This window comes from Acipenser ruthenus, chromosome 8 (assembly GCF_902713425.1).
Source record: "Acipenser ruthenus chromosome 8, fAciRut3.2 maternal haplotype, whole genome shotgun sequence".
Classification (NCBI taxonomy): domain Eukaryota; kingdom Metazoa; phylum Chordata; class Actinopteri; order Acipenseriformes; family Acipenseridae; genus Acipenser; species Acipenser ruthenus.
In genome coordinates, this window is record NC_081196.1 from 14,593,444 (window position 1) to 14,605,734 (window position 12,291).

General features: G+C 44.1%; 1 protein-coding gene across 3 annotated transcripts in view; it reads left to right on the plus strand.

The window, feature by feature from the left end:
• LOC117406712 (beta-1,3-glucosyltransferase-like) overlaps positions 1–12,291 on the plus strand; it is a 73,633-nt gene that overhangs the window by 52,053 nt on the left and 9,289 nt on the right. For all 3 annotated transcript variants that reach the window (XR_009329433.1, XM_059029572.1, XM_059029573.1), the window contains exon 11: positions 4,806–4,919. Coding sequence is in view for 2 of the 3 variants with exons in the window: in XM_059029572.1 (XP_058885555.1) it covers positions 4,806–4,919 (114 nt within the window). In the remaining variant the exon portion in view is untranslated. The remainder of the gene's footprint in view (positions 1–4,805; positions 4,920–12,291) is intronic.

Below are 12,291 nucleotides of genomic sequence, written 5' to 3' on the forward strand. Positions count from 1 at the left end.
TCAAAATACTTCCAAACGTGGCTTTGGTTGGTTTGTTTGTTTAGAGATGCCATTTTATTAAAAAATATATAACAAACTTGTCATTAACTTTATTACACCGTGGAGTTGATACCATACCACGCCCACTACAGCATGAAAAACAGAGTGCACCAATGAAGCGCCAGATCGACCGAGAATAAAGCCCGCCCCAGTGTCAGTCTTTCTGTTGCACCAATTAGAAAAGCTACTTGGAGGCAATTGCCAAGCCCCTTCCTTTTTATAATATCCACCCTTACTCTGGCTCCACAGCAGTCAGATACGTGATGGACTGACTGTATATGATAATAAATTAGTAAAAATTTATCACATGACTGATTTTATACATGTAGCATATTATTCAACGTTTAATCGCTTCTTTGGAATTTATATGTTTAAATGTTTAAAATTCCCATCCCTACTATATACTGTGAACTAAATTGGATCCTGTCGTGCTTCAGCATGACCAGACATGTAAAGTTTATTAGAAGAAGCTAAAAGATGCAAGACACCAGACATCTAACCGAAATTCACTGAATAATACATCTACACTCACTGATGGAAGCCACGGTGTTTGTGTTTGTAAGAATCGAACATCTTTTTGCAGTTCCATGACATTAAAAATACCAACATCAATCTCCCAGCCATCAGACAGGAACGACTGAACAACACTGCAGTAATCTGCATGAGATGACATTTAAAAGTAATTTTCTTGACTTCAGCTTCTGGTACTGTGTTGGTGACCGTGTTTATGGAATAGTTTGTGCTATGGAACATACACTGCCATGAAAAAAAAAAAGAAAAATCTTAGCAGAAGCCCTTATCCAGGGTGACTTACAATTGTTACAAGATATCACATTATTTTTACAAACAATTACCCATTGATCAGGTACAGTTTTCTGTTTGTTTTTTAAAGAAGGAACATCAAGATACAGTAACCAGTGATTATTTCGATTATGCTGCTGTAACAAGGCAGATAATTAACAAAAGCTAACCTATTATTTATTTCTTAGCAGACGCCCTTATCCAGGGCGACTTACAATTGTTACAAGATATCACATTATACATTATTTCACATTATACAGATATCACATTATTTTTACATACAATTACCCATTTATACAGTTGGTTTTTTACTAGAGCAATCTAGGTAAAGTACCATGCTCAAGGGTACAACATCAGTGTCCCCCATCTGGGATTGAACCCACGACCCTCCGGTCCAGAGCCCTAACCACTACTGCACACTGCTGCCCCGAACAGAACTTTTTTAAATGAACATTCTGCCATTACAAGAACATTGCATGATTCAAAGTTTATTTCTGAAGACTAGGGGTGTGCCGCACTTGCCTTAAAATATTAAAAGCATGTGGTGAGTTGTGGTGCCGGGGGGTTTGTTAGCAGATTTACTTACTTTCAGAGTATCTTGGTATCGCTGGACTGTGTACTCTTGGAATATCTTTTTATTATTTTAACAAGCCAGCTGTCTCACAAGTACAGTGGAACAACACATGTTATCCATTTACTACCATTGCAGAACGATTGGCTTGGGTATTATTTCTTCCACCCATAGCTGTTCAGGGATACAAGCAGTCCAAGTGGGGTAGAACAGGCAACAAATGCCATGGCAGTGCTTGTACTAGGTGAGACACTTGTTTTCTCAAAGTTTTTGTTATTTAGTTCTTCTTGGTTAGGAGTTGGTTCAAAGAATATGCTCCGTACCTTCAAATTATATATTTTTATGATGTTTAAAAATTGATCTGAGTGGTTCTTCTTGCAATTACTAAATTGTATTGTTATTTTATTTTTTTTAAATTTATTGCCAAGTCATTGTGCGTTTTGTATTATTTATTTTTGTATTGGTAAGTCATTGTTAAGAAGCTTTAAGTACGGCAACCAACACATGAAAACTGGTTAACCATAAAACACAATGAAATAATATTCTAGAGTACATGCCAAAACAATATCATTTTATATAGTATATTAGATTAGAAAACGATTGTGTACTATCAGCTCTAGCGGGCTTCTGTCAGACTGTAGCCTGTTGGAATGTGATATTGCTCCATTCAGATATCTGACACTGTCTAGAAGATAAACTATAAGCAGCTCTGACAAGAAAAAAGTTATTTTATGTATGTGATTTTTATGTACATTTTCGAGACTATTGTCTGAAATCTCTCTCAGCGGAAGGGTCCCCGATGAATCAGTTCAAGGTATATCTAGGTTTTAAAGTGTTTTTTAAAAGATAATAATGAGAACATTTGTTTTCTAATAGCGATAGTGCTCTCGCCTTCGGCTTGGGATGCATAATTTCAGTTGTGGTCCTACTACACAGTAGAGCCTTCGTGGTCGGGCACTATCGCTTAACTGTTTCAAATGGTATACTTTAGTAAACTGTATTGTTTTGGCCTTTACTATATAATAATATAGTATTAATTTCAATATGGGCTGAGGTCATAACAGAAGCATATATAAAACAGAATGTAATTGCGATATGACAGCACATGTGAATATTTCAAATATGTAAAACAGTGGGGCAGGCCCATTTTTATTTAAATTGTATTGTCTTTCAGTTAAAAAAAAATAAGCAACAATTTACAAATTCATACTTAGTTTGGTGTTATTGTATATGAAGATTAGATGTTGCTACATTGCAGCATCATAATGTTTTTTTTTTTTGTTAACAGTAATTTATTACTATTAAAATGTAAGTTTCCAATCATGGATAACTAGTTTTGTGGCTTATTTTATATTGTTTCTTGTTTATTTATATATTATAGCTGAGTTCCATTTTTAATGATTTAATCGATTGCTATATTTAGATTCACCATCATTTACATCCATTGAATTGACAATATGTCAAGTTGTTAGCAGTGTTAATACCATCTTCTGTAGTCTCATGTTGTTTGTGAACCACTGTAAATATTAAAAAAAAAACTCAACTAGTATCACAGACATCAGCAGTATCACAATTATACCTAACACACATTACCATAATGGGTTCACAACATACTTCATAGAAAAACGATAAAAAAACAGTGCCAAAAACAAGACAAAGAAAAAATAACAAGACTTCTAGTCGAAACTTATTTTTTAACTTATTTAGTATTTATTTTCTGTTTTTCTTAATATAACAAGAGCTTACTCCTTTATGCTGACAAGAGGCATTTAGGTAGTGCCATAATGAGAGCTGCTCTGCTTTGCTTTGCTTTCGCTTTGCCTTGTTTTCTACTGTCTAAATACTTTCACACTGAACTACTGTATTTTTACCAGTGTTAGATATGTTATTTACACCTGTGAACACTTTGTACTCTCTCTTGAATTAAGCTTCATCATAATTAAAGATTCCTCTTTTAAACACTGGAGAAGATTGTGCTATTGCAATTTATATAATTTAATTGACTGCATACGGGCTCCTATATTTGAACAATTTACACAATCCAATTCTATATACTTTGAACTAAATTGGATCTTGTCGTGCTTCAGCATGGCCAGACATGTAAAGTTAGTAGAAGTCCAAATATGCAAGACACCAGACATCAAACCGAAATTCACTGAACAATACATGTCTCTGCAAGTCTACGCTCACTGATGGAATTTGTTTGTGTTTGTAAGAATCAAACAGCTTTCTGCATGACATTAAAAATACCAACATCAATCTCCCAGCCATCAGACAGGATCGACTGAACAACACTGCAGTAATCTGCGTAAGATGACATTTAACAGTTGAAATTTGCATCTACTCTGCCCTGACATTGGCTCTGGCCTTCAGCTTCTGATACTCTGTTGGTGACAGTGTTTATGGAATAGTTTGTGCTATGGAACATACATAACTTTTTAAAATGACCATTCTGCCATTACAAGAACATTGCATGATTCAATGCTTATTTCTGAAGACTAGGGGTGTGCAGTATTTGCCGTAATTAAATGGTATAAGTACAATACATTCCTTAGTTTCCATAGAAATGCATGAGCTCTGCATTGAATTGTGGAATTGTAGAACTGGGCAAGGTATAATCTCTCATTAAACTTGATAAAGAAATACATATCCCTGAGACAGACTGAACAAAAGGTCACATTTAATTAACATATCCGTTGCATTTGCTAGTTTTGCAACATTTTCATTGTCTGCACGGCAGTGAAAATGTCAGCGCACCGGATGAGAGGGAAATTTGCTTCTAATCGGCTTTTAAAACACTCACTGTGGAAGTGAATTGCTATTGATTGATACTCAACTGTGAGGGAATTGCTACTTTCTTGTTGTGAAATCAACACATTCATAAATAGGTGTGTTTTGATGTATCTTAAACCACCAACAAATACTTCTTAAAGGTAATTCCGAGTATCAGCCCTCCCCTGCTGAAGACAGACTGTGCTGTGCTTTGTGGCATTTAGCTGGTGAAGGACTTTTATGCCCGAAACGCCCTGAATACATTTTCTGCACACTACTTTAACCTGTCGTGGACACCCTAGCTTGCACAGCACCCTATACAGTATTCTATATGTAACAGTTCATTCTAATATGATATATATTAAACACCATGCCAACTTGCATTGAATTTTGCTGCCCATGGTATTCTTACACATTTATTGATGTTTTAAAAAAGTTGTTTCTGTATTTTTGTGTATTTAGTTGTAACCTCAGTATTAGTTGCTGTGCAAAGTCAGGTATACGGAGGATAATATGAAGGGTAAAGCTCATGTCATTCACTTATGCATATACCACAGGGAAGACAATGCTGTGCTGTTAAGTTGCGGTCATTTTGGTCAAGTTTTATGTCCTTTTGTTGCAGTTCCAGTTGTAAAGAAGACTTGGCAGAAACATGCTGCACTGATTGAATACTATAGTGATCATGCAGATGCCACTATACCAACAATCAACTTAGGAGTACCTAACACAGAGAGGGGTAAGTCAACCATTAAATCATTTTCCACTTTGCACCTTTTGAGACAAGCCAATACGTGGAAGTGCACACGTTACACTGTTTAGTTCTAAATGGATTCTGTGAGAAACGTAGCGTAAAAGCTTCTCACGCATTGCAATAAAGCTCTTTCACATTAGAATGTGCTCTTGCAAAAAGAGGCTTACTCCATGAATTAATAGCATTTTGCTGTCCCATAACATTAAAAACACCAGCTTCAATATTCTAGACATAAGACAGGGATGACTGAACAAAACTGCAATGGTCTGCACAGGATAACATTAGTATTTTTTATTTTTTTCTGTTTTTTTTACATACATGCAGTTTTTTTTTATATTCATCTAATATCTATTCTAAAAAAAACAAAAATATACACATTTCACAGATTTTTCCAGAAAAAAAAAAAAAAGCCATTTCATCCATTTCTTTTTTTTTTTTTTTTTTTTTTTTTTTTTTAAATTTAGTCGTCGCCAATTATTTTTACCCCGGTTTTCACCCCAATTTAGCATGCCCAATTATTATCTGTATCCCCGGCTTACCGCTCGCAACCCCCCCGCCGACTCAGGAAACGGAGGCTGAAACACGCGTCCTCCGAAACGTGCTCCTTCCAAGCCGTCATTTTTCGCACTGCAGATCCACAGCAATGCTACCAGACCTATAGTGCCGGAGGACAACACAGATCTGGCGGCTCCGCTGCAGAGCCACAGGCGCCCTATCGGCCACAGGGGTCGCTGATGCGCGGTGAGCCGTGGATTCCCCTGCCGACCTAAGCCCTCCCTACCCGGGCAGCGCTCAGCCAATTGTGCGCCGCCCCCTAGGAACTCTCGGTCACGGTCAGCTGTGACATAGCCTGGATTCGAACCAGCGATCTCCAGGCTATAGGGCACATCCTGCGAGGAGCGCCTTTACTGGATGCGCCACTCGGGAGCCCCCCATTTCATCCATTTCTAAGAATTTTGCAGGGTCATTTATTACAGAACATTGAGCTTTTTTTTTCGTACCTAACTTGTTTTGTTGCGTGAACTTGTATTTCAGTGAATATTTGTTGTAATGACTGTTGTACATATTTAAATGGGTTGTGTTTTGAATGACAGCCATGCACACCTCAATGAGCAACCCATTCGTTTTGCTGGCAAAGATTTGAGGATTGAAATAGGGATTAAGGGAGGATGCAGCTATATTGCATTCGGCTCAGGAAATTGAACTACATTAACACTTTCATATTACTGTAATTTTTTTTTCTTTTTTAAATCAAAAAGATTGCTAACAGTACAGGCTGTGTAGGGTTACCTAGCAACAATCCTGATCCTCAAATGTGCTTGCTGCTGCTGCTACATACTTCATAAGGTCTACCAGGAAGAAAAACAAAAAGGAAGTCAAGAAAATCTCCAAAAAACACATTAGTTGTTTGAAGTTATTTTTAGTCTTTAAACCCCCTCACATTCTGTTTTTCTTCTGCTATACTGTTAATATGCCATCTACTGGATATCAAGCAAAACCGTATCTCAAAAATGTCACATACAACGTCAGTAAAACACTATTTTTGTAATAATGCTGCTTCAGATTTTAAATAATCTGTAATTTCTGTAAATGAAACTCCTTCAATTCAAAAGCAAAAAGTGCCATCATTGCTGCAACAGTCAAATTGGCTAGTGCTAAAAAATGTTGTGCTAAACACAACACCGAGTACAACTTAACATCCCTCACTCAACACTTTAAGTAATTGTAGCTAAGAAACTAATTCCATACATCTTACCTATATTGCACTTCCACAGGCTACATAGATCTCAAATGTGTAATTTTTAAAGACATGTTTTAGCAAACATGTATTTTCATTTTAAAAGAGGCATCTGGTCCTACACTGGGTTCAAGAAAAATCTCAGTTTTCTTGCCTTGCCTTCCAGGATGTCTGTTACAGCTTTACTTCCTCGGTCATTTCTTCTGGTTTCTAGCAGTGTGTTATTGGTTACTGGCTGAAAGCATGTGAGTCAGTAGGGGAAGCAGCTGGTGGGTTATTGACAGAAATAAAGACACTGAAGGGGTGGGGACAGTTTCACTCTGCAGGTGCAATGACCCAGGAAGTGCAAGACAATCTAAAAGCATGACTTGTAAACTATAGATTTATTTAATCTAGTGTAGTACCAGGTGTTATTTAAAAAAAATGAAAATACATGCTTCCTATAGCATGTGTTTCTCTCAAAACTGCATATTTGATATCTACAGAATATAATGAATGGATGGGCATGGCAAAGAAAATGTATGGAACTATTTTGTTAGCTACAGTTAACTGTCAATAGGTAGGACTAATTCAATGGAACTAATTCCTTCAGTGAAGTCAGGGGTGGAACTCCTCTTGATTGGCTTGTAGAATCATAGTACCTTGTGAAGCATTAATGGTTTACATCATTTTCTTAAAATCTTTCTTCAAGAATTTAGACAAAGAGAAGGAGAGGTTATACCTTTTATTGGACTAACTAAACAATAATTAATCACAAGCTTTCAAGACCTCAGATGTCTCTTCAGATGAAGAAAATAAATTGAATGATGTTTAAATTCAAAAGGTGGCATCAGAACTTTAACAAAAATAACCCATTTTGAATCACTACAATTTTAATGCTATAAGGAAAAATGCTCTGTCAAAAAAAAAAGGTAGCGCTCTGAGCTGCTCAGAGGGAGTGGAACTGAGAATGCCGTTAAGTATAAGTTATATTAATAAAATTCAAATAATAAATATATATATATATATATATATATATATATATATATATATAGACACACTGTGGCGGAGTGTCCCGCCCCTATTTATTATTATTTGTATTTTTGTTTGCGGCGCGGGTAAAAGCGCTGCGTCTTTTATTATTATTTAAAAACCCCGTGAGGATGCATGGCTGATCAGCTACTGATTACTTAAATAGCTGACAGTCATGCATCCTTACCAAACGCGTGCAGACTCTGGCCGAGGGATAATAAGATAATTACCAACTAGTTAATCCCTCGGCCAGAGTATATAAACCTGCAGCTCTCTGCATTTGAGGTTGGGGTGTTGGAGTAGAGAGTACGGGGAGCGGAGAGAAGGAATAATATTTAAAAAACAATTGCTAATACGTGCTGGATAATCCAGCACGGCACTTACTTGTTTGTTTATTTATTCGTTTGGCCCTCGTGCCCTTTTGTTTGTATTTTGTTTAAATATTTTGTTTGTTTATTATTAAATACGCTGAGTGCTTTTGCACTCAGTTTCACCCGCCCATCCACTGTTTTGGAGTCAGTTACTTCCTGGTCCGTGACGTCATCCACCACACCACTGCGAGCCAGACTGTCACATATGGTGTCCTGCGTGGGACAAAACAAACGCCTCCAATAGCCGGACCAGGAAAGAAAAGCTCGTTTTTTTGTTCGTTTTTTTTTTCTCAAAGTGTTTTTGTGTGTTTTTTGGGGAAAAAAAAAATATGGGAAGAAGCGGACGGAGGAAGCAGTAGCTACAGCAGCGTGGGGCCGGTCGCAGGTCCCACTGTAGCTCAACCATGCTGGACGTCTGCCCCACCTGCTTGAAAGGTGAGGAGTGGTGCTTCGCTGTTGGGGAGGTGGGTCACATAGCACCCGACCAACCCCCTCCATGGCAGGAGAAAGAGGAGCCAGAGCGTCCAGTGAGGGAGGACCTGCATCCTCCAAAGAGGACGAATGCACTCTCCTCTGAGGGAGTCTGGGACTGGCTGGTGGAGCCGGGGAGGGATTATGAGGAAGCCCTCCCTGCAGTGATCAACCTCCTGTGGGCAAGAGATGGGGAGCGCTGGGAGGCCTGGGAACAGCAACACCACCCAGCTTCCCTCCCAGACATCGCAGCCATGGTGTTCAACTACCTGGCTGCGGATATGGGAGAGACCCTGCTGCTGCCATCTCCAGCACAAAAGGGAGAGGAGCCATCGCTACCGTCTCCACCAGCAGAGAGAGAGGAGCCATCGCTGCCGTCTCCAGCGCCAGAGGGAGAGGAGCCATCGCTGCCGTCTCCAGCGCCAGAGGGAGAGGAGCCATCGCTGCCGTCTCCAGCAGCAGAGGGAGAGGAGCCATCGCTGCCGTCTCCAGCGCCAGAGGGAGAGGAGCCATCGGTGCCGTCTCCAGCGCCAGAGGGAGAGGAGCCATCGGTGCCGTCTCCAGCGCCAGAGGGAGAGGAGCCATCGGTGCCGTCTCCAGCGCCAGAGGGAGAGGAGCCATCGCTGCCGTCTCCAGCGCCAGAGGGAGAGGAGCCATCGCTGCCGTCTCCAGCATCAGAGGGAGAGGAGCCATCGCTGCCGTCTCCAGCGCCAGAGGGAGAGGAGCCATCGCTGCCGTCTCCAGCGCCAGAGGGAGAGGAGCCATCGCTGCCGTCTCCAGCGCCAGAGGGAGAGGAGCCATCGCTGCCGTCTCCAGCATCAGAGGGAGAGGAGCCATCGCTGCCATCTCCAGCATCAGAGGGAGAGGAGCCATCGCTACCGTCTCCAGCATCAGAGGGAGAGGAGCCATCGCTACCGTCTCCACCAGCAGAGGGAGAATGCCTGCTGGTTTCGCCTCCACAGCCTGGGGAGGAGCCCGAACGTCCTACGCCCGAGTGGGAGGAGCCCGAACGTCCTACGCCCGAGTGGGAGGAGCCCGAACGTCCTACGCCCGAGTGGGAGGAGCCCGAACGTCCTACGCCCGAGTGGGAGGAGCCCGAACGTCCTACGCCCGAGTGGGAGGAGCCCGAACGTCCTACGCCCGAGTGGGAGGAGCCCGAACGTCCTACGCCCGAGTGGGAGGAGCCCGAACGTCCTACGCCCAAGAGGGGGGAGTCGGTGCGTCCACAGCCCAAGAGGGAGGAGTCGGTGCGTCCACAGCCCAAGAGGGAGGAGTCGGTGCGTCCACAGCCCAAAGAGGGGGGAGTCGGTGCGTCCATAGCCCAAGAGGTGGAAGTCTGCGCTTCCACAGCCTTAGGACCCAAGCTGCAGTCCCAAGAGCCAGAAGGGGAGGAGTTACAGGCTCAACCCCCTGAATTTTTCTGGGGGGGAGAAGGGCAGGATGCTGGTGTTCCCCAGCAGCCTCTATTTATGCTGCTGAAGGGAGCACGGCACACACCAGCCCAGCCGCCACAGCCTCCCTCTGAGTGGCCAGCATCCGCCCCATCGCCTCTGCCTCCACCACCACCAGGAGCAGAGCAGCAGGAGCTGCTTCTGTCTCCACCATCACCAGGAGCAGAGCAGCAAGAGCTGCCTCTGCCTCCGCCACCTCCACCAGCAGAGGGTGAATGCCTGCTGGTTCCACATCCACCGTCGTGGGAGGACTGCTTGCCCCTCCCACCTCCACCAGCAGAGGGTGAATGCCTGCTGGTTCCGCCTCCACCGTCGTGGGAGGACTGCTTGCCCCTCCCACCTCCACCAGCAGAGGGTGAATGCCTGCTGGTTCTGCCTCAACCGTCGTGGGAGGACTGCTTGCCCCTCCCACCTCCACCAGCAGAGGGTGAATACCTGCTGGTTCCGCCTCAGCCGCCGTGGGAGGACTGCTTGCCACTCCCAGCTCCACCAGCAGAGGGTAAATACCTGCTGGTTCCGTCTCAGCCGCTGTGGGAGGACTGCTTTCCCCTCCCACCATTGCCATTGCCTGGGGATGGCTGTTCTGCATCGCCTGGGGCTGCCTTTTGTTCTCTACAGGACACAGGGTACGAGGGAGAAGTGGAGCTCCCGCTGCCGCCTCCATGGCCAGGGGCTCCCCTCCCGAGTTCGCCTTCCGAGGGTCCGCTGCTGCTGCCGTCGCCTTCCGAGGGTCCGCTGCTGCTGCCGTCGCCTTCCGAGGGTCCGCTGCCGTCGCCTTCCGAGGGTCCGCTGCTGCTGCCGTCGCCTTCCGAGGGTCCGCTGCTGCTGCCGTCGCCTTCCGAGGGTCCGCTGCTGCTGCCGTCGCCTGGGGTCGCCAGGGATCCTGCTTCGCCTGGGGTCGTCGAGGGTCCGGCTTCGCCTAGGGTCGCCGGGGATCCTGCTTTGCCTGGGGTCGCCAGGGATCCTGCTTCGCCGGGGGTCGTCGAGGGTCCGGCTTCACCTGGGGTCGCCAGGGATCCTGCTTCGCCTGGGGTCGCTACACGATGGCCGGAGCTCCATGAAAGGGAGCTGCCAGAAATGAAGAAAGGGGGGGAGGTCAGGAGACCAGCTTCCCCAGCCGCACTTTCGCGGCTGGAGATCATGTGGTCGGAGCCCCACGGAGAGGAACTGCCGGCCATGAAGAAGGGGGGAGAGGTCAGGAGACCAGCTCCCCCAGCCGCACTTTCGCGGCAGGATAGAGTGTGGCGGGAGCCCCGGAAGAGGGAGCTGCCGGCCACGAAGAATGGGGGGGTGCCAGAGATTCCACCATGGCCACCCCCCAGAAGTAACTTGCTTCCCCCTCTTCCGGGACTTTAAGACTGAGGGGGGAGTTGGCCGTTGGGGCCATGTGTGCTGCGCACAAGGGGGGGCATGTGTGGCGGAGTGTCCCGCCCCTATTTATTATTATTTGTATTTTTGTTTGCGGCGCGGGTAAAAGCGCCGCGTCTTTTATTATTATTTAAAAACCCCGTGAGGATGCATGGCTGATCAGCTACTGATTACTTAAATAGCTGACAGTCATGCATCCTTACCAAACGCGTGCAGACTCTGGCCGAGGGATAATAAGATAATTACCAACTAGTTAATCCCTCGGCCAGAGTATATAAACCTGCAGCTCTCTGCATTTGAGGTTGGGGTGTTGGAGTAGAGAGTACGGGGAGCGGAGAGAAGGAATAATATTTAAAAAACAATTGCTAATACGTGCTGGATAATCCAGCACGGCACTTACTTGTTTGTTTATTTATTCGTTTGGCCCTCGTGCCCTTTTGTTTGTATTTTGTTTAAATATTTTGTTTGTTTATTATTAAATACGCTGAGTGCTTTTGCACTCAGTTTCACCCGCCCATCCACTGTTTTGGAGTCAGTTACTTCCTGGTCCGTGACGTCATCCACCACACCACTGCGAGCCAGACTGTCACACACACACACACATTTTATATATATAGTAAAGGATTTTACTTGTTTTAAAGGTTCTAGCCCCCTTTATACAAACCCAGACACAATAATTGAAGTTTTTAAAGCACTCAAATGCAATTTTATTATTTACACAAATAAAAGATAAATCAAAACAAAACAAAAACCTAACTCACACATGGAGTACCCACTTGAAGACCCCACAGATGTACCCTACTTAGCTCAATCCAGGCAGTTGTCACGCTGATGCGCTGGGGAGGCTGCACTGTAGTTGATCCCCGGAGCCGGCATCGCAGCATTGTGTGTGCTGATGTGCTGGGGAGGCAAAATAAGCTGATCCCTGGAGCCAGCATTACACTTCA